This window comes from Aulonocara sp. 'chitande type north' Nkhata Bay, linkage group LG1, assembly GCF_057382095.1.
Source record: "Aulonocara sp. 'chitande type north' Nkhata Bay isolate Kocher_YH1m ecotype deep benthic linkage group LG1, A_spYH_male_GT1.1, whole genome shotgun sequence".
NCBI lineage: Eukaryota > Metazoa > Chordata > Actinopteri > Cichliformes > Cichlidae > Aulonocara > Aulonocara sp. 'chitande type north' Nkhata Bay.
In genome coordinates, this window is record NC_141344.1 from 27,227,296 (window position 1) to 27,255,103 (window position 27,808).

The 27,808-nt window shown below is 41.1% G+C and overlaps 1 protein-coding gene across 1 annotated transcript; it reads right to left on the reverse strand.

The window, feature by feature from the left end:
* Positions 1–45: 45 nt before the first annotated feature.
* Positions 46–27,421, reverse strand: ly75 (lymphocyte antigen 75). The gene is made up of 35 exons (XM_086290758.1): positions 27,138–27,421; positions 25,390–25,761; positions 23,890–24,063; positions 23,238–23,399; positions 22,101–22,220; positions 21,364–21,504; positions 19,976–20,164; positions 19,541–19,701; positions 19,299–19,406; positions 18,792–18,880; positions 18,519–18,688; positions 16,904–17,103; positions 16,497–16,639; positions 14,590–14,668; positions 14,433–14,504; positions 14,043–14,166; positions 13,788–13,823; positions 13,183–13,352; positions 11,851–11,918; positions 11,686–11,762; positions 11,198–11,331; positions 10,759–10,867; positions 10,436–10,596; positions 9,131–9,260; positions 8,491–8,711; positions 8,246–8,408; positions 7,504–7,668; positions 7,300–7,422; positions 6,358–6,543; positions 6,025–6,248; positions 5,688–5,880; positions 5,289–5,450; positions 2,127–2,243; positions 1,863–2,042; positions 46–1,579 (listed from the first exon to the last, which is right to left on the reverse strand). Exons 1-35 carry the CDS (start codon positions 27,232–27,234, stop codon positions 1,407–1,409), a joined length of 5,193 nt encoding a protein of 1,730 aa, XP_086146884.1. The 5' UTR covers positions 27,235–27,421; the 3' UTR covers positions 46–1,406.
* Positions 27,422–27,808: the final 387 nt, after the last annotated feature.

Genomic DNA, 27,808 nt, shown 5'->3' on the forward strand with positions numbered 1-27,808 from the left:
AAACTAATGGTAGTGGCCACAATGGTAACTGAAAAATAAAAGCCATTGAAAGCGGTGCATTTTATTGGAAGCATACCTGATTTGAGCTGATAAGTTTGAGCAGCAATGACATGAAAGTAAACCGAGCAAAAAAACCATTTGGTCTGCAGTTTGATATAAAGAGAGGTTAACAAGCCACACGGAAGCAGTTCTTCTGGCTTTTAACATTCAAAATGAGTCAGAGCATCTTTGGTTCATTCTCAGTAATAAACACATCACTTATTTACAGAGCATTTACAAGAAACAGCAGTGCAATCTCGATTGCAAACATAAAAAAAAAAAAAAAAAAACTCTTTCCAAAACTCACTGTGCTTGAATTTGGGAGCCGCTTCTCCACAAGGTATTAAAGTGCGTTCTTGGTCAGTAGTCAAGTATATAGTATAGTCAGAGCTATATTAAATATAATTAAATTAAATGAGTCTTAAGATAGGAGAGTATCCTTCAAAGCTTATCAGTAGGATTAAGATTTTTTTTTCAAATTCCTTTTTGCCCTTACACTAATAAAACCATTGTTAGACATGAATACATGTTTATAACAATCTGTTAAGTTTTGTTAAAATTAAACTAGATCATGTTTGACTGCGTTTTAAAGTTAAAAACAAAACACTAAAAAATGTTATTTTAAAGTGCAGTCAAACTAAAATACACATGTATTTTCTTAGGCCACAGTGTTAATTTGTCAAACCAATCAGCTTTCAATACAGCTGAGTTGCAGTTGGCATAAAACAAACCCCCCCCCCCCAAAAAAAAGATTCAAGATCCACAGCCTTTAGTTTCCCTGTTTTGCTTGAAGACAAAAGTACAGGGGACGTGGCAGTGTTATCTGAAATACAATCCATCTAGATACAAAAACGCTTGAAAGACAACAGGTTGTTACTGTATTTTCAGATGACCCGTGCTTTTAAAAATCATATTCATATACTGACACCCCCTCCCCTCCCACACACACACGTAAATCAAACAGTAGATTATTGGTTAAAAGCACTTTTGTGAATGTTTGAAGTCACTCATGCATCAGTGCAATTTTAGCTGTTAAGGCTGCAGGTTGCATATGTTTGTAAAGCATCTGAAAATCCCATTTTTATAATTGAAATAAAAAATTTAAAAAAGACCAAGAAGAATAAGCCCACCCATTAAAATTAAGTATACAGTGCTGCTCTTATTAAACACAATGTGAACCCAAATTAAGAAACTGATTGGGAGATATTCACAAATCTCAAACAATATTTACAACTTCACACGGAAAAAAATTGGCTTGAGAAAGATAAATAAATAATTTAAAAAAGAGGAGGGGGGAGATTACATTAAAAAAAATCACTTGTGGCAGACATATCAATACTTCCTGAGGCTGAAAACTTGAAGCAGGCTCAGTCTGCATCAATTATACTGGTGGTGTCCATATCGTCTAAGGTCCTCTCGTAGCGGACGGTAGAAGGGAAGTGGGCTCGTTTTTTCTTGTAGATGACAAAGCCGAGGGCTAAAATGAGAGCGATGAGCGCCACGATGAAGAAGCCCAGTGCCACCGGGGAGCCTGCAGACTCTGAGGAACAAACGTTAGCACATCATCAGCCCAAGTCCAAGAGGCAGCGTGTTAGACACAAACTAAGTTCAAAAAATGTTTCAACTAAAACCTCCTGTTATTACAGGTTTTTTAGTGTGAATTAATTTTACAGCAAAATAAAATGAAGAAAAAGTGAAAAAGTCGCCGTACTTTCTGTGTTTATCATGCAAATAACAGAGGAATGCTCTCATCCTTCAGTCAGCAGCAAAACAAATTCCCACAAAGTGTTAGGGTTTGTCTCGACACCTGTTGTGATACTCACTTGCTTTCGTTTTGCAAACAACACGACTGTAGCTACTCTCGCAGGGGACCAGATTCCAGTTTCCACCATTGCCTGCCACCATGACGGCACACTGGGACCCAGACTTCTTCCCGGTTCCGGCTGTAGATGACCAGTTAGAGAAATCCAGATGGGAGCCATCCTGCGAGGATACAGGCTTACCTAAGAGGACAAACAAAAATGAAAAAAAGAATGAATTAATGTCATATTACTGTCCAGCTTTTATTTTTAAATTGCGATTCTTACCTTGAGTATCAAGATCTATGCCGAGCCACACTTGATTGGTGATGAGAGGGTGCTCAGTGATGTAGTTGGCCAGAAAATCATTTTCGTCTTTGGTTTCGATGGTTAGTAGATGAGAATCTGTCAGTAAAGAGAAGCCGCAGTTCACACAAAAAATTCAAATTTTATTTTGTATAAAAATATCAGAGAAGATAGACATGAATATTCTACCAGACAGACCCCAGGAGGACAATTTTGATTAGACTTTTGTTTTTGTTGTTGCAGTATTGATCATTAATTTAAATGTAATGCTGCCAAGGCTCACCCTGAATGGGGCATACTTTGTGTTTTAAACAGCTGTTTGTGATGTGTGTACATGTGCTTTGTTATGATTCTATATTATGTATGAACTTATGTATATTTTATTATAATGCACCGTCAAAGGCAAGTCAATATATATATATATATATATATATATATATATATATATATATATATATATATATATATATATATATATATATATATATATATATATATATATAAGGAGATGCTCTGTCCCCACTGCTGTTCTGCATAGGCCTGAACCCCCTCAGTGAGATCATTAACAAGACTGGCTACGGATACCGACTACAGAACGGAGCAGTTGTCAGCCACCTCCTGTACATGGATGACATCAAGCTGTATGCCAAGAGTGAACGAGACATCGATTCACTGATCCACACTACCAGGATATACAGCAATGACATTGGAATGTCGTTCGGACTGGAGAAGTGTAGTCGGATGGTAACAAAGAGAGGGAAGGTAGTCAGAACTGAGGGGATTGAACTACCAGAAGGCAACATTGCAGACATAGAGGACAGTTACAAGTACCTGGGGATCCCGCAGGCGAATGGGAACCATGAAGAGGCCGCTAGAAAAGCTGCAACCACCAAGTACCTGCAGAGGGTCAGGCAAGTCCTGAGGAGTCAGCTGAATGGTAAGAACAAGATCCGGGCCATCAACACGTACGCCCTGCCCGTGATCAGGTACCCTGCTGGGGTAATAGGCTGGCCAAAGGAGGAGATAGAAGCCACTGACATAAAGACAAGAAAGCTCCTTACCATGCATGGAGGGTTTCACCCCAAGTCCAGCACCCTGAGGCTGTACGCTAAGCGGAAGGAAGGGGGCCGGGGACTGGTGAGTGTCAGCACCACAGTCCAGGATGAGACAAGGAACATCCAAGAATACATTGGGAAGATGGCCCCAACTGACCGAGTGCTCAGTGAATACCTCAGGCAGCAGAAACCCAAGAAAGAGGAGGGAGACGAGGAACCAGCATGGAAGGACAGGCCCCTGCACGGTATGTACCACCGGCAGATAGAGGAGGTGGCTGATATCCAGAAATCCTACCAGTGGCTGGACAAAGCTGGACTGAAAGACAGCACAGAGGCACTAATCATGGCAGCACAAGAACAAGCTCTGAGCACAAGATCCATAGAGGCTGGGGTCTATCACACCAGGCAAGACCCCAGGTGCAGGCTGTGTAAAGATGCCCCAGAGACAATCCAGCACATAACAGGGTGCAAGATGCTAGCAGGCAAGGCATACATGGAACGCCATAACCAAGTGGCCGGCATAGTGTACAGGAACATCTGTGCCGAGTATAACCTGGAAGTCCCCAGGTCAAAATGGGAGAAGATCCTGTGGGACTTCCAGATACAGACGGACAAAATGGTGGTGGCTAACCAACCGGACATAGTGGTGGTAGACAAACAGAAGAAGACGGCCGTAGTGATCGATGTAGCGGTTCCGAATGACAGCAATATCAGGAAGAAGGAACACGAGAAGCTGGAGAAATACCAAGGGCTCAGAGAAGAGCTCGAGAGGATGTGGAGGGTGAAGGTAACGGTGGTCCCCGTGGTAATCGGAGCACTAGGTGCGGTGACTCCCAAGATAGGCGAGTGGCTCCAGCAGATCCCGGGAACAACATCGGAGATCTCTGTCCAGAAGAGCGCAGTCCTGGGAACAGCTAAGATACTGCGCAGGACCCTCAAGCTCCCAGGCCTCTGGTAGAGGACCCGAGCTTGAAGGATAAACCGCCCGCAGGGGCGTGCTGGGTGTTTTTTTTTTATGTGTATATATATATATATATATATATATATATATATATATATATATATATATATATATATATATATATATATATATATATATATATATATATATATATATGCATGCACTGGCAAAGATCTGGGATCCAACCCCCCCCGCCTCAGGAAGGGTGCACGAAATAGGGGTATATGAAGACTCGCCTGCTCCCCTGTCTCGTAGAGCTGGGCGATAGAACGATAACGATATGTATCGCGATATAACTTTGACTCGATAGAGAAATTAAGCTATCGCGATAGACCTCGCCGCTCTTGTCCTCAAGGAAAAAAAAAAAAAAAAAAAAAAAAAAAAAGGTCAGCCAATCCAAATTAAGTAGCGCAGAGCCGAACCAATCACAGCCGCAGCATCACGTCGCGTGACTTGTTACGTACAGCACAAGTGCCAAGCCGCACGTGTGTTTGTTTGGGAAGCAGCCAGCGGGTAATGGAGCCAGCGCGTAATGGAGGAAATGAGTGTGCCGACTAGAAAAATCAACCGAGCGTGACCGAAGAGAAAACAGATGATGGTTCCAATGCCGGAGAGATTGTCAAACGGAAGAGCCATAGAAGTTCCGTAGTGTGACGGTATTTCGGCTATTTCAAGTCTGACAAAAAACAGAGTAGCGTGCACTGTAAATTGTGCCGAAAGCAAGTCTGGAAATACAATAAACTGGTGCATGCGTCACACTGTGCGCCACGTTATTGTTTCGGTGAAATGAATTTCTACAATACTGTTACTGTTAATTCTACTCTCTGCAGTGTTTAAATGCTTACATATATGCTTACATATGGGCGTGTACCCCACTGCTTTATAAGTGTCCACAACATGTATTTTGGTCAGAAGACATATGTTGATGTTTTCTCTGGGCTGTTAATAAACTCAACGTTTGACTGCACTTTTTCTGGGGCCTCCGTGGTTTGTGACACTGCTCTACAATGATCGATTTCGCGACATCATCTACAGTTCCCCCCCAAAATCCTCAATGTCTAAAGCTTCTTTTCCACTAATACCTTCTCAGCTCAGCTCGACTTTTTGGGTTTCTTAACAACAACTCACCCATCTTCCGGCAGAGAGCCTTGGCCTGTTCCATGCTGTAGAGTCTGTAGTTGTAGAAGCTCATGTCAAAGGCGTAACAGTGATCCTCGTGCTGAACCCACTTGGACTTACCATCGACCTGAGGGCAATGATTAGTTTCTGGGCCATCTTGTAGTTTGGCTCCTGATTACAAAAACGGAGAATAGAGGATAGACAATGGTTAATGACTAACCAAAATGAACTAAATCACAGGTAGATATCCTGCTTTTACAATGTACAGTTTCACCCAAAGCCAAAAAAGATTCAAAGCTGAGTGTTTTCACTACTGTAAACCATTCAGTACTGTTGGATTATAGACAAGCTCTGTTTCATACTTAACCAAAGAAGTACCATTTTTTTCTATGAAAGTTAGTGTCTCACTTTGGCTAGAAGAGGTAATATTGGTGGTGTAACAGATGGCGCCATCGATCATAGCATTGCAGCTGGTCCTTTTCCAGTCTCCAGCAGGGTTTATATAAACACAGTTGGTTTTCGGTGTGTCTTGGGAGTCAGAGATGGTGGGATGGTAGTCAAATTTTGTTCCATCAGACCATTCATAGGCTGAGCCACTGACCTGCACACAGAAACAAAGCATTGTGGATGTCAGGATGTTATTAAGAGGTAAAAACAAATGGGTGAAGTGCAAACGAGATGAGTTTGGATCTACTATGATGAAGTGAATATTTTTGCTCAGTTTCTGGCTGCCAAAAGTTCTTACAGCATAGTTTGACAGGCCAATCCAGAGTGGGAAGCCATCCATCTTGGAAATGAGCCTCAGGTGTGCATTGTGCTCCACGTCATGGATGCTTGCCAGGTGGCCTCCAAGCTTATCACATTCGACTACAGCCTGAGACCAATTCAACTTTTGGGTAACAACCCTGTATGTTAAGTTACCATACTGCTGAAAATCCTTGGCTGACTGGTTGTATTCTTTCTTGGGTTCTTAGGGGAGAAGGATTAAACACATAAAGTGTTATTTTTAGCATCATGAATTTTTAGTCATGAGAACAGAAACAGGCAAATACTATTAAAATGTAGATGTTTACTATACCATAATCCAGCTTGCAGCTCACAATTGTCCTCTGCTTGAACACGGGGTGTAGCTCTTTCTTTGTGACGAGAATCCATGTGCCATCAGTCGTGAGACCGGCTAAGAATGGGTTTTCTAAATTAGGTCGGCCTTTCGCCCAGTTGGAATATTGCACATTTGTGCCATCATACCACCTTGTCTGGTTATCTATGGCAAAAGATAATCACTATTAGCTCTGGCACATACACAAACACAATAGGACCTACTGTCAGTGTCTGTATAGTATGTAAAACACGGGGCAAGGTAACATTAGCCTGCTGCTATCACAGGATCGGATTTTTACAATTGTTACTGATTGATAAAGAATGGTGATGTAACTGCAAAATGACCTAGAGACTCAGTAACCTTGCTGTTATATTGGAATTTAACCACAATACAACCGCTGATTCTGGTGCCCTATTGTAAAGAGTCACATTGTAAATAAATCGCTCTCACTGGGGCGGACTGACTCGGATTGATTGCAGCATGTTGCTAATCTATTTGTGTGTATAAATTAGATGGCAGTTATTAAAAACCTTCACCAATATGTCTGAGAAAGAATCCAGTCGGACCAAGTTGGGCCACGATTATTTGGACACATTGCTTCTTCCTGGGCGACCTGCATAATCAACTTGCGATCAAAAATGATCTCTCAGAGAGAGTGTGGCAAGCTCAATGTGTGGGCAACCAGCTCATTGCTGCATCTGCTTGTAATCAGTCACCAAATGCAAAAAACATTTCAATCCAATGATTGGGCCACCTCCAATTTTTTCTAGTCACAAAGATGTTCCTGTTTTTTTTCTTTGCCCTGGTGTGACTGACCCATTTGTCTTAGAGGAGAAAAAGAAGGGTCAATTCCCAAGAGCTTTGGTAACAAGACAACCAAAAATAAAACATCTACTAAACACAGGTACTCATACCCACCATTGTTATCCTTGAACAGTCCCAGCCATACAAACTGGACCAATGACTCAAAGGGCAGCAGCTGGCTCTTTATAAACTCGTTCTCTTGTGTATTTCGGATAGTCAGGATGTCTGCATCTGCATCTGAAACATATACACACACCATCATTAGTAACTTTAGCCATGCTGAAGAATGCCGTGTGACTAATATTATCAAATTCTTACGAAGATTTTTGCAGGTATTCTCAATACGTCCTTGGTTATAAGACTCCCATCTGGAGCCAACCAGCTGAAATGAGTAGCAGTTATTCTTCCAGGGGATCCAGTTTGGACCATTTTTTTTATGGGGGCACTTCACTAAAACATCCTTATGTGTGGGGATTTTGTGCTCTGTAAAAAAACCAAAGACAAAAAACAAATGGCGTAACGATGCCTTACAAGAAAAATAGATAAAAGCTTTGATACCACGAGATTAAAAAGCAAAGGATGATAAAGGATAATTATCGTTTCTAGAGAAATTAGGAAGAAACTGCTTTGCAGCCAAAGAAATCAGGAACAAATTAATTTTATATTAATGTCTAGAAGCTACACTAAATCGCTCAAGTGTTCGCTCATCTGCCTTCACATGCATATGAATTTGAGTGACATCCCATCCTTAATCCATAGTGTTTAATATACTGTCAGCCCACACTTTGCAGCTATAACAGCTTCAGGTCTTGTGGGCTTTCCAGAACATTTTATGGGAATTTGTGACCATTATTTCCTGAGTGCATTTGTGAGTTCAGATACTGATGTTGTACAACAAGGCCTGGCTCACAGTCTCCACTCTAATTCATCCCAAAGGTGTCCTGTCACATTTAAGTTGGGATTCTGTGCATTTCAGTCAAGTTCTTCCACACCAAACTCGCTAATCTATGTTTTTTTGGACCTTGCACTGATGTGCAGCCATTACTATATCCTCACTTACTGCTTGGTTTGTGGCAGACAGCGCCTCCTAGACTGTCCAGACACTCAGTGGCTTTCCAGAAGCCATCGGTGTCCAGGTAAACGCATTGGCCACTAGTGACATCAGAAGACCAGCGACTGAACACAGTGTGACTTTGGTCAGTCCAGTGGTAGTGGTTCCCGTCCTGAGTGCAAAAGAGACGGGAAATCATTTTAAGGACTGTACAAGTGATGAGTTCAAACAGAAATCCCTTTTGGTCCACTTACGTCTTCGCTAAAGAGTCCAATCCACATGGGTGTTTTTGCACGGCTCACGTGCACGTTGAGGACGGATTGCATGTAGGTATCAGCCACGCTTGCCAGGTCCATGTCGTTTTTTTTGCACTCCTCTAAAGCCTCAAACCAGGTGAGATTTTTGACGAGCAGCAGCACGGTGTGGTTATTGACAACGAAAGGCTTCATGGGGACCTGTGGCTCCTCTAGCTTATCTGAAATGAGAAATAATACATGTCTTTTATCATCTCATGACAGGGCTGCAAGAGACCTGATTCTCTGTGCCTTTGTGACACAGAAATGTATCTGCTTTGCACTTTGTCTTTTAATGGAGAGATTGCTGTAGAGATACGAGAGGAAATTATAGGCGAGAGCGATGGGAAACGACGTGCAAGGAAGGTCCACGCTTTTTTTTTTTTTTTTGGCTCCATGGATGTCTCAGTTAATAACATTAACCCCTACACTACTATTCTAAAAAGAGCCCTACTGCAGTTTTTGCTGCTCATTTATCAGGATTTATCACATCAGGTACATCAAAGTTCACGAGTTAAGCACTCATAAAATTAAATCTCGGGATAAACATGCATGTTTTGGATGAGATTTGGATAATAAAGTGACAGGAGTAGAGATTCACCTGCATAGTGTTGGCAAACAGCCACATTTAGCATCTTTGTGCAGCTGGTGTAGTCCCAGGTACCCAGCATGTCAGACTTGCCGTTATGGAGCATGAACACGCACAAATCCAAACTCTCCAGATCCCATGGCTATCAAGAGACACAAAGCAAATAATTCATCTGAAGTTTGCATTAAAATAATTACCGTAATTGTCGGGCTATAAGCCGCTACTTTTTGCACAAGCTTTGAACCCTGCGGCTTTTAGTCAGCTGCGGCTTTTCTATGGATTGTCCAGGATTTTTGTGATATCGTAAGATGATTTGTTTTGTTTGTTCCGCTGTTGTACGGCACTACGTTGCCTGGTGGAAGGGCATGTGATCAGACACACAGTATCGGGGTTCAAGAGTGGTATGTTGGTCACATGTCCGTCCGCCAGGCAACGTAGTGCCGTACGAAGTAGCGCGAAAAACAAACTTCAAAGTAGCGCTACGCGTTCAGTGGGAGGTGTGGATGACGAGCGGCGATAAACTTGCGAAAAGCAAGTTATGCCCAACTCCACCAGTGGATTCTGACAGCGTGGAAAAGTGTGAAAACATCCACGATCACCAACGGATTTCGAAGGGCTGGACTGCTGCATGATGGAGAGGAGGACACCGCCACGGCCCTTCTGAGGGTGTTCGACTCTGACACTGACAACGAGGATTTCTTTGGTTTTGAAAGTGACAACGAAGGAGGGAAGCTGAGAGTGGATGACGAAGCCATCCTGAGCCTGTTTGTATCCGACACTGGAGAAGAGGACTTTGGTGGTTTTAGTGCGCAGGAAGAAGAGAAAGATGGTGGTGAATGACTGACTTTTCTTCTTGTTAAAGCCGTGTCACTGCACCTGAGCCTAAAAGGTAGTCCGAATCTATTTTTCTGGTGTGCTGTAGGTTATTGTTATGTACCACATTTGTTACTCATTTGCAAATATGCAAATATGTACCCATAACTTGTTTTTCAAAATATTAATAAAAGGGGTGTGTCTCCAAACAGCCATCTCTTTCCTGACAATTCCCTTTGTGCATATTCTCTTACATATAAGTCAACATTGAAACACCTGCGGCTTTTAGTCAGGTGCGGCTAATGTATGTACAAAACAGGATTTTCCCCTGATTTTAGCTTGTGCGGCTAATATTCAGGTGCGCTTTGTAGTCCGGAAAATAAGGTAGTTGGAGATTTGGGTGTATTACGATAATGCAGTCATGGTTCATAACTGTACAAATACAGGCGTCTGTCAAATATGTGGCGCGCCTAAAAGAGATATCAGCTGAAGCAATTTACTTACATGAAAAGCCACGACCTTGTGCATGCCCAGAAGCAGAGGGTTAAAATTTATGTAGTTCACTGTAGAACTGTCAATCCATGAAGCTTCACTGTTCTGGATTTTCATACCAATCCATGTTTTGTCCATGTCTTTTGTGTCCATCAGGAGGGTGTTGATGAAATCTGAAACACACATTTGTTACACATATGAATTGTATAATATTTTGCACCGAGGAGTTTCACATTTACACTCTTGGGGACTTCTGTCACGCTTTTCATAAACTACAAAACTTTGTCAAACAAATATATTTCAGCTCGTCATGAGAAGCATGTTAACGTTCTCACCTTGCTCAATCTGATCGGAGATGGTGACCAAGGTTCCCTTTACTGTCTGGCATTCCTCGTTGGCACCCTTGAAGTTAAAAGGTTTTGAATTCTTCATCAGCGTGTAGCACTGCAAAAAGACACCAGCATCATAATCACTACAGCAGAAAATGCCATTAGTGCAACTCAGGCACGGGGTTACTAATCTATAAATAAAATACGCGACTGATGGCAAAAAAGCCACATTATCAGAAATAATTTTACAACCAATGTTCTATCACTCAAGCATTAAACGAAGCATTAACATTAAAACATATAATTAAAATCCTCTCTATGAAACTGCAGTAGTAAATTTGATTTGACTTTCTTCTATCAACTATCATTGCTTCCTGATTTTTAATCACTTAGGACTTGTAAAAAATGACAAGAATGTAATATGTATGTAATAAATGTGTCAGACTTTATTTCTGAAGGGGATAGATTCCTTCCCACAGGGCAGTCCTCCAGGCTGAGGCTCCAGGGGTTTTTTCTCCACTAATGTCGTGTTCACTCTTTCACACACAAACGGTAACCTCCGTGAGCACTGATCAGAGTCTGCAAGTTTAAATAGGACAGTAAATGTGTGTATAAGTGTTAGAAGTAGTGACTGTAAGGGTACCCCACAGCTCTGTGTAAGGAGAGAATAAGCAAGAAGTCACTCGTGCACTATGTAATTTGGCTGAAACGGGTTTTCACTGTTTTTAATTGGGAAAAAAAAAAGTCAATGATTTCATTGCACTAAAAGCAAAGTGATTTTTTTTAACACAATAGTTATTTAACTTTTAGCAGGTAAATATTTGATATGACTGCTCTTTGCTCCTCAGCACAATATGAGCGTAGAGGTTCTCACAACAAATTTAAAACCTTAATCATTCTCAGCCTTACACAAACTCTCTGGTGTTTACTCACCGGGAAAGACACTTTCAGGAGTGATGTAGGTGCAGTTACCCAGGGGAAATAAATGGTTATGGAAAATAGAGTTGTACCTAAACCAAACAGAATTTCAATGAAGCTCAGTATCACATTTTACCACATCTATACAAGTTCAAAAAGGTGTGTGTGAGACTGGCTTACGTCATAGGGAATATGCGTCCAGGCTGGCTCATATCAATCCACCAGCTTTGCTTGTTGGAATCCGATATCTGTTTAAAACATGCAGGTTTAAGTGTCACACAATTGAAATTGGTGGTATCAACGTCTGAGGTGACTTATATTCCTTACTGTGTTTAGTAAGTATGTATCTAAGAAGTATGATGTTGACACATATCTTTTATTAGAAGCAAGTATCACAGTTGTTACAGGTTAATAGGACTTATGCCCCCTTTTTCTCTAAATAAATAAAAAAAGTGTTGAAACTGCTGTTTAATTGTGAGTAGCTAGCCGTATATTGTGCTCCATAAATGAGTCATTTTCTTTTTTGCCATTTTAGCGCTGGAAGATTTGTCATTCATATTGTTATCCATTTACAGCTTTTCACAACCTGAATATAGTGGGAAGAATTCCTCTTGTGATCAGACTTCTTCATTGTTAGCTGCCCATTTATTATTAGTTAGATTTTTATAAATGATGATTATGAAAAATCTTAACAAAGCAAGAAACAAAAACAGAGGTTTCAAGGTTGTATTTCAGCAAATGTGATCCTTCTTTAGTTCTCTGCATAGACAATTTATGTGCAGTTGAAGCCTACTCAAGCTTGACTGGATGAAATAACTAGAATCAGGAAACTTCCAGCACTAATTTTTTCCCTGCCTGACAAAACTTGCTGATTCATACCGATATCTGCTTAAAATGAAGAAGAACTAAGTACCACCTTACTGTCTCTATAGCATTTAAGAGTGTAAGTAGCAACCAGGTGCTGGCAGAACATGGAAATACAGTTTAAGACTGCAAAGCTGCATCTGAACAAACCACAAGACATCTGGGGGAAATGACCTTTGGAGAGAAGAGCCAGAATTCACATCTGGTCAAAAACAACCACAGCACCATAAACACACCAACTGTCAAGCACGGTGGTGGAGGGCTGAATTACTTGGGCCCCTTTCTGTCAGTGAGTTGACCATGAACTCTTCTGTATACCAAAGTATTCTAGAGTTAAATGTGACTCCGCGTCTCTAACAGCCTTGTTCAGTTGGCCCAAAACGGGTCAAACAATTGGACAATGCTTCAAAGCAGAGCAGCAAATCCACAACAGAAAAGAATCAAAGTGTTGCAACGGCCCAGTCAAAGTCAGGACCTCATCCTCAACATCAATGTTAATGCGGGACCTCAAGGAGCAAAAGGAAATGAGAATGCTGCTCTTGTTATGCTTGTCTCAAATAAACAGTCCAATATTTCAAAATAAAATCAAAACTTCAATCAAACATTTCTGATGATGTTGTTTGCCACTTGTAATAGTGTGCCACTTACTGTATATATTGCATTTTGGATTTTAATAGCAGCATCGGTGCTAGTTGGAGCCGCCAGTGTGCCGTTCTCTGAATCGCAAAAGAGCCTCGCCTCCTGAAAACTGAGCGGTGGCTTATTAACAAACCAAAACTCTGCTCCATCCACAAAGATGGACGAGTCATGATGCCCATCTGAAAAACAACACAAACAACTCTAACGTTACAACACAAAAGAAGAAAAAGTTGAATAAAAAAAAAAAGTCAGACTAATGATAAATGGCCTGCATTTATATAGCGCTTTACTCAGTCCCTAAGGACCCCAAAGCGCTTTACACTACATTCAGTCATTCACCCACTGGTGACGGCAAGCTACGTTGTAGCCACAGCTGCCCTGGGGCGCACTGACAGAGGCGAGGCTGCCGGACACTGGCGCCACCGGGCCCTCTGACCTCCACCAGTAGGCAAATACGGGGTTAGTATCTTGCCCAAGGATATTTGGGATGCAGCCAGGAGGCAGCCTGGGATCGAACCACCGACCTTCTGGTTTGTGGCTGACCTGCTCTGCCACCTGAGCTACAGCCAATGATAGACGCAATCACACTGAACAAATGATGATGAGGGCATTACCGGGATTGTACCACTCTGGCGTTTTCGGTGTCACTCCTGTTGAGACATCAAACAAAGAATTCAAGTAGATTTAGTCCATCAGGTTTTTAAATTATACGGAGACATCACTGCTGTACAAATGACTCTTTCACTTTGTGGACCTTCAAATTCCTGTTAATTAGCTTAATGAGTGTTTTGAGCTCTTCCCAAACCAGTACCAGCCTTTATTTGGTGCACACACAGACTATACGTCATTGGTCACAGATATAAGCTCACCTCGGGGTATTTGGCAGACCCATTCCAGCTGCGCGTCACAATGAAAGGGTCTGGGGTAGAAAGGTATGGGAGGCAAGTCGTGCAGCAGATAGTAAAACACGTGTTTCAAGCTGTTCGTCATTGTCTGAGGACACAGATGGGTTTTGCACAAACATCACCAATAATGAACAAAAATCGGCAACACAATTCTGACATCACAGATCATGTTCACTGTCTGTTTGAGAAGAAAAAAAAAAACATGCAGGAGCTGTTTGTGTCTGACAACATGAAACAACTTTTAATGCTGAGCTTTTGTAAGAGAAAGGATAGAGACTACAGATTCTGAAAAGCACACGACTGTGTAAGCCAAATGTTTCCATCTTTATTAAAAGTCTCAGTTTAGCGACCCACCTTGAATGCAGTGCAGTCCCGATCGTACGCATCGTCCTCGTAGAAATTTCTGTATGAAATATCTAGAGATACCTATTAAAGACACAAACATGATATGAAACACTCCACCAGATTTTACAAAAATTGGGGTACGTGTGTTTAGAGCTGGGATGCTCACGGGCCGGCCGTCACTCCACTGCCACGAGCGATCTGCGGGGTTTCTCCTGTTCAGGCCGATCCAGAAGTACCGATTATTACTGCAAGAAGAGGAGGACGCTGTGTTACTCAACCAGCCTTCTTTCAAGTAGGAAGATAATAATTAGAATTAAACATTAAGACAGTTTGATGTTTCACGTAAGCTTTTATTTCTCCCCCCTCGCTGACTCAACTGCAACGTGCGAAATGTGAGACCGGAGATGGTATGTGTTTATTTCAATGCTCGAGCCGAGTGCGCTCAATGTTTATGTGAGCAAAGAGACAAGTTTGAACTCTTAGGTATGCTCCCACGAAGACGAAGCAGCATGTTTACAAGTCGTCTCCTCGTTAAAGCGACTAGATGTGCCGGTCTGATAAAGAAAAGGCTGCCGGTACACACCCCACCACCTCCCGTACACACTCTTTGTTTGAAGTGTGTATAAAGGTTAAAGCCATAACGAATATTGATTTGTTCATACAGGAAAGTTCCAAAGACTCCTGCCAACAATCACACTATCAGACATGAGTTTGACACATTGTACATGTTAGAAAAACAGAAAACTATAGAAGGACAGATTCTTCAGCATGACCAAGCCATTAACAATATAACTGTTATAAATGCTACACCACTTTAGCATTAGTGTTTCTATTAATAGAACTTGAGCTACTACGGTTCGAGCCGTTTTCGTTGTTGTGTCGTTGGGCAAGACACTTCACCCGTTGCCTACTGGTGGTGGTCAGTGGGCCAGGTGGCACCAGTGTCCGGCAGCCTCGCCTCTGTCAGTGCGCCCCAGGGCAGCTGTGGCTACAATGTAGCTTTCCATCACCAGTGTGTGAATGGGTGGATGACTGGTTGTGTAAAGGGGTCCTTACGGACTAGAAAAGCGCTATACAAATACAGGCCATTTACCATATGGTTAACTAGCCAGTTAATTCAAATTTATATAGCGCTAATATAGGCTTACACATTTTATAATGTAGGTAGGGTAAAGACCCTACAGTGTTTGGGCAAAACCCCAGCAATGTGAATGCTGAAGTCTCTGCCTTCCATTCTACCGTTAACTCAAGGAGCCGCAAGGGAGCCAGCAGTCTGAGAACTAAGTGCTCTATTGGGATAATCCAGTATTATGAGCTCTTTAGGAAAAGATGGGGCCTGATTATACAGATTTGCCTTTTTCCTGCAACTGGTCATACATTTTCTATGAATACAGAACAGAACTGCTTTTGAGAAGAGCCACGCTGACAGCTGTCTCTTTAATAATGACTTTACACTTGGAAATTTTCACTAACTAAGATGAGATTTACAGACAATCCGCTATTACTGGTGAGCCAGCTCTCACCGGGCTTTATCCTGCTGGTTTCAGCAGCCAGTTTTATTTATAGAGCACCAATTCACAAAAACAGTCAGCTGAAATCCTACAAAAGATCCTACAATAACACAGAGAAAATGGCAAGAATTACCGGTAGATGACAGTCTATGAGCAAGCACTTGGTGACAATGGGAAGAAACAACTCCCTTTTAACAGGAAGAAACCTCTAGTAGAACATGATTCAGGGAGATTCATGTGAGAGCTGTCAATCAGCAATCTTAACAGACACAACCCCAGAGATATCCAGAGCGAGGAATGATGCTCATTTTTCACAATTTTGAAACCTCATTTGCTCTTTTTTTTTAATAATTCAATTTGGGCAATTTTTTTTCTTTAATGTGACAAAAACAAATACATTTCTTTCTGCTGGTATACAAACAATAGTTTAGATAGTATTGTGTTCCTGTGCTTGACTTGTGACTTCCATAAATGATGTGACACTTCTTGTGACAGTGATGCATGACAGTAGTCCTTTGTTACTTATAACAGGAAACACAACTTGTGTTGATTGTGTGCCTACCTGATAGTCTCTCTCATAATGAAGTGTAGGGCTCTCATTTCATCCAAGTTTGTGAAACTGGGAAGATTGGCTCCTAGAGCCTGACAGAACCTCATGGCCTCCTCCCAGGAGCGCTTCCTGCTCAACCTTTCTTCATGAAACACCTGCCAAGGTGAAAGAAGAATTTAAGACAGCTTAGATGGTGTAGATTGTGAAAAAACTCAGTTTAGCTATAACCAAACTACATATTACTTCCTTTCAGGAGAAATGATCTTGAAGCCTTGTAAAAAGACTTCAAAATGTAAAATCAGTGCAGTGCTTTTGCCACTCCTACTTACAACCATTTTCACTTTTGCTAAAAACCAAAACCAAAACAAAAGAGCCATCTCTTATTGGTGCTGTTTAAAGAGACACACACATACACACACCTTGTAGCAGTATTTGATGTTTGGCCTGGACACCCAGCCATTAGGACACGATGCATTAAGGTTTGGTTCTGGTTCTGGGGCAGGAGGTGTAATGAGGTCTTTTCTACAGATGGTGCCGGCCCTGAAGAGAGTGCAGTTCTTCACCTCCCACTTACCCAAAGGCTTTGCAGTGGAAATTGCAACACACCCTCCTTGCCGATCTATAAAGAAAATGAAGCAAAATGAAATTCAATCTTTAAAAGTGACATTTATTACGTAGATTGTGTCTGTTACGATAACCAGTTCATTGATGTTATGACATATTGTGGTGGAGCAGTCGATTAAGTTACTTGGGTCTTCATTTGTTAAACATCTATTATAACATATATGATTATATATAACATATATTCTCACACAAACATATAAGATACTGATAGAAGTAAAAGAAAGTTCAGCTCTGCATCTTTTGGTGTAACCAATACCACCCAATAGGGATTTATATCATTTATCTTTACAGTCACCAAAATCAAGCCAGAAGCCACAAGACCCCTGGAACAATCTGCTGTGTACAGACAAGTCCAAAGTAAAGATATCTGTCTATGATCCAAAGCACCATGTTTGGTGAAAACCAAACATAGCACATCAACAGAATGCCAACTGTGGCAAGCACGGTGGTGGAGGGGTCATGACTTGGGCTTGTTTTGCAGTCACAGGACCTGAGTAGCTAGCAATCATTGAGTCAATCGTGAACGCCTCTGCATATCAAAGTATCTAGAGTCAAATATGAGGACATCTGTCCAACAGCTAAAGCTTGTCCCAAAATAATATAATGCAGCAGGACAACAATCCAAAGCACAGAGGCAAATCTGCAACGAAATGACTGAAAAAGAAATGTTGCAATGCCCTGGTAAAATCCACACCTCAACCTGATTGAAATGCTGGGTGGGACCTTCAGACTGCTGTGTATAAACAAATGCCTGAAGCGACGCTGTCAAGAAGAATGGGCCAAAATTCCTCCTCACCAACATGGCAGACTGGTAAAGTCAAATAATAATTACTTCAAAGTGACTGCTGCTAAAAGTGGTTTGATTTTTATACCACTTCTGCATCTTGGCTTTGTTTTTGCTAAATAAATAATGGAAAAATGTAAACATCTTGGCTTGTATTTACCTCTTTTTTACCTCTTTTTAAGGAATGCTAAGAACTAGATCATTTTTTATTATGTTGACTGCATGTTAGCGAGTATTCTGAGGTGCACAGACATTTCTCTGAATAGCGTATACGGAACATATAAAAAGGGGGATGGCCATATTTACACTAGGTATGGATTTTGATTATAAAGGCCAGATTCATCAAACTTTAGGCTCACACGTCATAGCCTTCTCATTTCATGGCAGGCTCTTTGTTAATGACCAAGCTACAGGGGTATAATATATGAGTGTGTCTGGTAAATTTCACATTTCTAAAAACCTAAATGGTCGAGAAAAAAAATAAAAAAATCAGTAAATCTGAGCCTCCACAGTATAAAGAAACTACTATTAGAGGTTCACAATTAAATACAATGTGTTGTAACACTATAGTCTGCTATAACATTTTATATACAGATACTTTAGCCATTAGCCCCAAGTCTTTGTACCTGGTTCAAACACGCCCCAGTTGGTGTATGTTGCCACATCCGTCGACCCCTCTGCCCTCACCCACTTGTACTCTCTGGTGCTGTTGATGTCCTGCAACCCTATCCAAAAATACTGAGTTTCCTTGCCTGCCGTCTCTTGCAGCAGACTATTAATAAAGGCCTGCTCAAACCTGGAAAGAACAGTCAAATGTGAGTGAGTTTCTTTAACTGCAAAACCACAGAAATGTAATATAGGTCATCTTTTGGACTGATAACAAAAACCCTTTTGATTACCTGTTTCTTATGGTGACGTAGCAACGGTCCTTGAAGGACACTTGCGTCATGTTCACTTTATAACAGGAGTTTCCATGTCTCTTCCAACCCTGGTCAGTTAAAAACAGTCATATTTTGCAAGCTAGAACTACGTCTCTTTCACGATTCAAGTTATGACATGCATGCTGTTTTTTGCAACAGGATTTCTTGTCAACAGTCGCATGAGTGTTTTTCCCCCCCACCATCAAGGATTACAGTTTTGTTTTCAGTTTACAAATCTATTTGCTTCTATCCGCAACAGCTGCCAATAGAGCTCGACATCTGCTTCTCAACTCCTTTATGACTCCATAGTGCCATAAAAATCATCTGACCCTTACAGTAAGCTCTCGTTATAACACCACCAAACATATGCATGGGTTCTACATCCTTCTAACATATGAAATTTAATTGCTGGTGTGGAGGCGTAGAAGTATCTCACCACACATTTAGTAGGAAATGTAAAATACTGCTGTTTGCGAGAATACTCACATCTTTCGAGCTACATCCGACCTGTGCTGCTGATTCATTGACCTCTCCTTTCCTCTGGCACATGAAGGCCAGCATCTGTGTGCAATCCTCAATCCGCCAACTATGAAACTGTGGAAAAACAGACAGCGTGCGTTTCTGTAAGACCTCAAACAGGACAAATGTAATGCTCTTGGCAGTACATACACAAATGTGCACACAAGGCTTGAGTACAGTGGATGTGTGTTACACCAACACACACAGACCTCTCCAGTGTACGAGACACAGCTGGTATCCGAAGTGGGCTGGACCGGTTGTGATGGAGCCCAGTAAGTGAAGGTGATGGGTGCTCCGTCCGTCCAGTTGAAAACGGTGGGGTTTGTGCCAACACCAACCAGACCGATCCACACATCTAAAGTCTTGCCATCTGATGAGCAGTAACACACACAAACATTTTCAATTTCAGGCTTTCTTTAAATTTGACTCGAACAGTGAAAGCATAGGCCTGGAAATCATTCTCATCAAAAATAAGGCAGTAGGGTGTAAATCACGATACTTCAGTACTAACTGTATGGCTCTATTATAAAATAAAAAAATGCATGTTGTACATAAATAGAGAAAATGAGAACATGTTAGGAAGACTCATTAATATATGAATTATAAAATTATTTATAACACAAGAGAAACTTGGACAGTTTTACCTCCGTGGAAATTAGTGCTGATCATCTCTTTGCTGTCAATAGTGTGGAAACTGGCTAACACTCCATTCTCAGCTTTACACTGTTCCTGGGCAGCGTTGAAGTTCTTTGGCTGCTCCATCAACTTGTAACAAAGTCCGTTCCACGGCACCCAGTCATCCTTACACAACGTTTCTTTATAGACAAAAGAATCTGTAGAGAGAAGTCAAGTCACACAGAGGCCTTGAGGGGATTTGGGCGTTTTAGATCAAGGCTATTTAACTTAGAGGGCTTCACATTTTGTACAACATCCACAGTGCTGTATTATCCTTAAACCATTACTTTGAAAGAAAAAAAGGAAAATATTTTGTGAGAAAAAAGTGATAGAAGAGGCTCAACCTTATTATATTATTGTATTATGTTAAGGAAGAATGTATATTCCCCAATCTGTTGGTGAATGGATGCTTGAGGTTGCTGCCAGCTGCTTAGTGAAATGCACTAAAAATGTTATGATTGCTTTGGTTGCTAGCAGATTACTGTGTTCACCCATTATTTGCATAAAAGACACCAACGTGTCTGCAAACACTCGCTGACTACTGGCTGGGCAGATGGTCATAAAGCTTCTGGGCTGAAAATGTTTACGAAGAGGGTGCTGCACCAACAACAGATCGTGATTGCCTTAGTTGCCAACAGTTGGAAGATGCCAAGTTGTCTTCAGATGCTTGCCATTAACTCTACAACACTTCCCCACTGCAACCAGCACATTTCAAAAGGTTCAGCTTTGACTTTGAAGACAAATGTTGTCCATTTCCAGTTTGCATTATACTTTTCGATGTCTGAGAAGTATTTAAAAGACTGTTTGCAGTCTGATAAGACTTCCAGACAAACGATCAGCAACCGTGGCAATCTGCTAGCAGTCAAAGCAATCACGAAAAGATCTTTGGTGCAGCGCTGTATACCTGCTGCAACCCCTGGTCAGTTGGGAAATATACATCTTTCTTTTGTATGTGGTAGTTGCCAGATAGTTGCCCTCTGTTATTGAGACCTTAGCAAGCTGACAAACTAAACTAAGAATACTTGTTAGCATTGTTATTGTAAACCTATTAGCAGGCTAACATTAGAATTCATCTCAAAAGCATTACTGCGTATCAGCACAGCTTAGCAGGGCCATTAGGATTAGCACATTATTTTTACATTCATTTGACAGAACAGTGAAGATTTAGACAGGAAAACGATGAAAGAAAGCGGGGGAAGAAACGCAACAAAGAGCCCCAAACCAAACCCAGACTGCCGCAACAAGCCCTGCGGTATATGTGGTGAACCAAATCGGCGCTCAAATCTTTTTCTTTCTTTTTTTTTTGTAAGTATGACTCAATAGAAGTGTAACTGCTGAGCGTCAGCAGCCAGCTCACCTGTTGTTGTTGTCTCACTGGCATTGACTCTCTTCTTGCAGACGTATGGCAGCCGCCTGTTACACGCCATCGTTTCATAGTTGGTCTTGGAGTTCAGGACTCCACAGTCTGACAGAATGATGATGGAGGTGGAGGGCATTCCTGTTACATATATAACCACACAAATATCAATAAAAATAAACAGTCACTGCGAGAAGGACAAGAGATGTGGGTATCATTCAAAGTTTAGCATATCAACTGTGCTTTACATAGAAGTTCAGAGTTCTCTGATCCAGCACAATCTTGCTGATGAGAGCAATCACAAAGAGTTTATATCAATGGAAAACTAAATGACTGCAATATACTTCATGCTACATTCATGCTTGCTCTCGTTAAGAAGAAATACACATTACAAAAGCTAGCAGGCATTACTCAGTACTGTAAATGGGTCATTCAACAACATTAGCAGTCCCAGTGTCACAGTGTGTGGCACAGTGGGTTTCTTCACAACACTAGTTTCATTGTTTCTCTGACCGACACCAACGCTCCCTTTCATAGACGAGCAGAAACACAGCGTTGATGCAAGATTTGGTGTGGTGAGAGGACCAGGTGTTTCTGGCAAGTGAAACTGTGTTATTCTGGTTTTGTGGAAACAAAGCCTACAAACGAGGCTGCAAAATGAGAACATGTGCAGCACAGTTCTCAGAGAGAATGAGTGGTAAGTAACAGGTGAAAAATACATTCATATTCACTGTTACCTTGTTCCCAGCGTAACATGGAGAGAGGAGAGCCATCTGACCACTGCCATCCTTGAGAAGTATCTAATTGGTGAAGGCCGATCCACATCCTCTCCGGCATTCTGCCAAGGCCGTCCAACACTGCACAATGCAACACCACAGCACACAGGACAAGTAAATGTAATGAAGGAAATTGTAAGTCTAATGCAGTTTCAATCATCAAGTTGGAACTTTGAGCCTCCACAGCTGTTTCATTTACTCTTTAGATGCAATCTCAATTCCAAAAAGATGGCCTGAAGATCACATGCATCCAGTTGCAGGCTGATGATAATAAAGTAAGATTTTGTGAGCTTTGCAAACCATTAAATTCAGTTTCTTTAATGTACATTTTACACAGTGCTCCAACTCTTTTGGAAATGGGGTTGTATAGGCGAACATTTTACAGTTCACCCTTTTGTAATCATCCACTGAAAATCCCAAAGAATGACGATTAAGAAGCAAAGGACATAAATAAAACAAATTGAGGAAATGAAAAATATGTGGCTTCTATGACATCATACTTGGAAAATTCAGAAATAAAAAAGTAAGAACAAAAATCCCAGGACTTATTTAGACTGAAAGTTTGCAGTCGTTCACAGATTCTTTTCCTTTCTGTACGTCTCTACTTGTCACACAAGGAACACTAAATAGGAGAAGCAGACTAATAAACTAATAAAAGACAAAGCGATAGAAGGAAGGAGAAAGAAACTTTAAATAAAGTCATTTAGAAATCACCACAGTACAGAAAATATTCACATTACAACAGGATTGTTTTAGAAGGATTAGTTCTGACTGACTAAAGGTAGGAAAAGTGTGTTTCTGTGTGTGTGTTTTTTATTTCCAGGTTGTGTGACTAATAGTTCAAGACCTTGAGAAGCACAGGCCTGCTCATACAGTGACGATATGAATCATTTTTCTCATTACTTATTTATACTTCTTTTAAAATCAAAATCTCGAGCATTGCTCATGTCACCATTATTGCAATTTTTTGTTGTAAATGAGACATTTCTGTCACAAAAACAATCTGAATGTACTTATTTTTTTAAACCTTTGTGTTTTTTTAATTGTATTATGGAAGTAGCCGCAGTAATAGAAGTACTAGTAGTAAGTCAGTCTTACAGATTGTAGAATTGAGCTCATCGGGCCCAGAGAAACTAAGCAGATCTGCTCCCTGACTGCGACACGAATCCAGAGCTTCGTGCCAGGTCACCGCACCGTTGGTGACAAACTCATAGCATGAATCGCCGTCTGGACCAGTAAAAAGAGTCTGGCAGCCCTCCTCTGCAAAGTCAAAGACACAACAACAGTATCAGTATCAACAGTTTGTGTTTCATGTAGCTTCGGATATTCAATATTAACAAATAAAAGTGGATTTAAGCTTGGACACATTTATGTGCAACGAGAATGTTTAAGTCATTAATATCATGAACGTGAACTGTTATATTAATATAACAATATACAAAAAGATTATTAGGGTAACTTTTTTAAATAGGGTAAATATTTTGATGTTGATATAAGAATATATTCTTTATATATAACATGAGTCTAAAGTTATACCGCTACATGTGCTGCAGACAGTGCTAACTATTAATGGAGCTGACCCCGCCCTGTTGGTTAAACTGTGCAACGACATCATTTGGAAATGACCACACAAATTTTTTTTCTGCTTTAAATGCTCTCAAAAATAAATATGTTAGTGGCTTGGTGAATAAAGAAACAGTTAAAAAACATTAAACCATTAAAACTACAAGTAAATAAAAATACAACGTGCCAGGTTTCAGACAGCGTCCAATCTTCTTGTCTTGGTCATAGTCTGAGGAGGTGGCACACCAGGACATTCCAGGGAATTCTGCATCGGGGAGGCATCCATGATACCAGCTGTTATTGTACTTGAAGGGGAACTCACAGGGGCTGCCGGCAGAGTTCCCATCCATGGTATAAATGACTGCACCGAGAGAAGAAGTGAACAAAGTCAAAGATCTATTTCAAGCCCGTGGTAGTCGTTTCATTTCGACGACTCGTAAATCATCTCGCGGCAGCGACGGATGAGATGAAATTTGACGCCCTCCTGCAAACACCAAAGCACCTTCTTCGTACCGTAATACACACAATCAAACGTGAGCTTCCAATATAGACAGCTCATCCTACTCCTTAGATCAATTCCTGTATACTGATAAATAAATGAATGTGAAGAAGGGGAGGTTAGGCTTGTTTATAAGCCAACGTCTCCCTTCCTTCCTGCACCCCCAACAAGTCTGTGGAGAAACTGAAATCAAAGACGATGCAAAAATTGTGCTTTGTTTATTGCTTCAGTGACAGAAAGTGACAGAAAAGAAACAAAGTCCCAAGAAAGGAGTTTTGATTCAGTTAAATGCGAAAAGTAGCATGTAAGTGCATCTTCAGCTCAGTCTGCATCATCATTGTGATTGAATTTAATATTCATGCTCTCTGCACTCAAACTAATTTTCCTGTATTGCCACAAAAAGGATCTGAACACATAATAATGGGCCATTTGAAGAAGAACTTCTCTCTAAATGTTACTGCAGACATGAAAAATGACAATAAACAAGATGCTCTTCTGTTTCAAATACGTGGATCAGACGTGGCAGTCGATCAGGTCTGGTTGGTATTGCATCATGTACTTCTAGAGCACCTCCTAAGCTTCAGTGTCCTTAATCAAGAGCTTAAACTGTTTTAATAACACACAGTTATTTAAAATGTTATGGCCAAACATTCGGTCACTACCTGAATATTTCTTTAACCTTGCAGTGTTCGGTGGAATGTGTATCAAAACAGGAATGAACGCAGAAAAGAAAGTAAAAGTCTGCGTTACGGAGCCTTTGCACCTTGCAGACATGCTGCAGACGATTGCACGACCACAACGACAAACAAAAGAAACGGAACAGGCAGACTCTACGTTTTCAGAGCAAGTTTAACACCTGGAATTTGACACCCTGTGTTGTTGCCCAGCGCAAAGAAGCAATAACTGAGAGGCCTGACAACAATTAAGCTGACAGGGCGTGTTTAAAAGGGAGCAGAATTTATATGGTCAGGTGACACAAGAGCCAGAGGTGTAATGTGTTACAAGCCTGGACTGTCTTCACATTTAGTTCAAGAAGTGAACACAACAGAAGCACAAGCTGACTTTAACTAATTTCTTGACAAATTAGTTCCTGAAGCACTATTCAGAAAAAAGAAAGAAAGAAAAGAAAACAGCCAGTCCATGTAAGCAATTCTGTCTCTTAGATAAGAGAAAGGAATCCACACTTACCGCGGTATGGCCTCTGGCAGATGTTGTCTTGGGATTCTCCTCTTACCCAAGTGTCATTAGTTTCCCGACTGAGCGCTACTTTGCCGTTGTTGACCGCCAGGCCCATCTGATAAACAGTGTAAACAACTCCATCCAAACAGCTCCACCATAGCAGGATGTTGGAGCCACAGTCGAACATAGTCAACATCTTGGAATTGACGTCCAGCGCCATGCAGAGCGATGTTCCCACATGGAAGAGCCGTTGACCTGAACCCCACTTCCACTGTTGGGACTTGCTGTTTGAGTTGCAGGTGGCGAGGCTCAGGTTTGCTGAACCCCATGCACTCAGGCATTTCCCTGTGCTCTGGTGCTGAATGGTGAAAGCATCCTCATCTGTGATGACAGGACAGAAAACACAAGTTTAAAGGGGACTTATTACGCTTAGCTTTGCACTTTTAATCCCCAGACGGTGCTAGAGTAGCTTGGCATGAGCCACAGTTCAAAAATAATCATCATTTATCTTCCTCTGAGTTCATTCCACTTCTCAAGCAATCCATTTCAACGCCCCCTCAACTCCCTTTAAGGCAGCCTTGCTCTGATTGGCTGCCCCTCATCGCTACTGTGTTCCCACACTGTCACCAGTTCTCAGACATAATTAAAGTGAAGATGTTTGCAGCTCTTTATCCTCATTTTTGAACTTAATTCTAGAGTAGCTTTGCATGACTCAGCACAAAATAAAACCTGAAGCCTCTCTAAGCCAACTTTATTCTGATTGGCTGACACTTGTAAAAAAAAAAGGTCCGGAAAGCACCTTTAACGAGTTGGATTCCATTCCTTGCATGGAAGTTAACTTACATGTTCACTGTGTCTCACTAAATTTTAACAGCTGTGACAAAAACTTTATTATTTATTCATTTATTTAATCGGGACGTCCCTCGAGATTAACATCTCTTTTTCAAAGGAGACCAAGCCTTTGAACCAGTCTGAAGCGTGACACTTTAGCTCACAGGTTTTAATTGCACACAGGCAGACCTCACCGTTTCAAACTTTGACCTTGTTTCCATGATTAATGTGGGCACGCACCACTTAGAGATCTGAGACTGACACATAAAAAAATGCTATTTAAAAATATATATATATGCAGTGTAAATGCATACCAATACAGCTCTATTAGAGTGAAACTACTCGTTTAAATGCATACATAATAAATATATATACACAAATATCCCCGCACCGAGAATTATTCATTTGACTTCATAAAAGAGTTTCATATTTATGCTGAGAGAGGGGAACTATAAAAGAGGACAGTAGGCGGGGACAAGGTGATCTGGGTAAATGTTTACAGGCTGAAGCTAAAGAACAACTGAGCAGGAATACTATCAGAGTACAGTTTCGACTTGGTGTCACGGCAGTAATATGCCGATATTTTGGCTCTACGGAGCTGCTCGGGAGGGAGGGAAGGATGAGTTAGCGATTTCTTTGACCTGTCAGACATAACACTGGGGGGCAAGAAAACAACAAAAAACAAAACAAGCAAACAAAGTAAAAATAATAATAATAAACAAGCATTCATCTAGATAAGCAAACGCCGAGTTTGTATCTCAATCCAAAATCTTGTCAGTTAAAAGTGTTTCGCATCCTAAAAATTAGGTTCGCGCTTTTATGGGAGAAGTTTTTGCTCATTTGCGCCAAGTGAGGAATGAAGACGCGACTTTAATGAGAGTGTGGCAAGTGAACAGAAATGAAAGCAAAGTGTCGGATCTACTCACCTAAACCTGCAGCTGGTGAACCAGTTCCCCAGTGAACAGCTGCCTCCAACAATATCAACAAACAAAGACAAAGAGGCGCTCTGGATAGACTCGGCATGGTCACGACCGAGTCTTTCTGTTATAATCATAAAGCCTCCTCTGAGCGTGGCGCACTTAGTTTAGGCCGGTTGATAACTGAGCTCCAAAGCGAAAGTGATCGCCGACGCCACCCAGTTCTCCCAGTTGAAAGTCTTGTCATCCACTGAGTCCAAGTCAATTTAGCAACAAACTTCCGCTTAACGAATAAAACAACAGCAACGAGAAACCTTTCAGAGGGAGCGTTATGAAATAAACAGCTGCTACGCACGATGGATCAGACTAGCAGACACTACAGGCGCATGCAGAAGGACTCTAATAGAAGTCAAAATTATATATTAAATCTATATGTAAAACCACATCCACATAAAATAAAATATTACAGCTCAGGCCCATGTTTATGCAATAATTATGCAATTTACATAAATATAAAAAGGGGTATTTCCAACATGGTAAGAAATGAAACCAACTCCATTATAAAGCGAAACCCCAAGTCAAATTTGAATTTTATTTTATTTTTTTTACCAAAATCAGTATTATCAGATACAATTAAAAAAATATTAGAACACATTTACATTTAAAAACATATCAAATTA

Excerpts from the sequence above, each read along its gene's own strand:
- ly75 (XM_086290758.1), bottom strand. The coding sequence starts at position 27,234 with ATGCCGAGTCTATCCAGAGCGCCTCTTTGTCTTTGTTTGTTGATATTG. Across the intron at positions 6,249-6,357 it reads GAGCTGCAAGCTGGATTATG|AACCCAAGAAAGAATACAAC; the intron begins GTATAGTAAACA and ends TTCTCCCCTAAG. Across the intron at positions 5,881-6,024 it reads TTGGCCTGTCAAACTATGCT|GTCAGTGGCTCAGCCTATGA; the intron begins GTAAGAACTTTT and ends TTCTGTGTGCAG.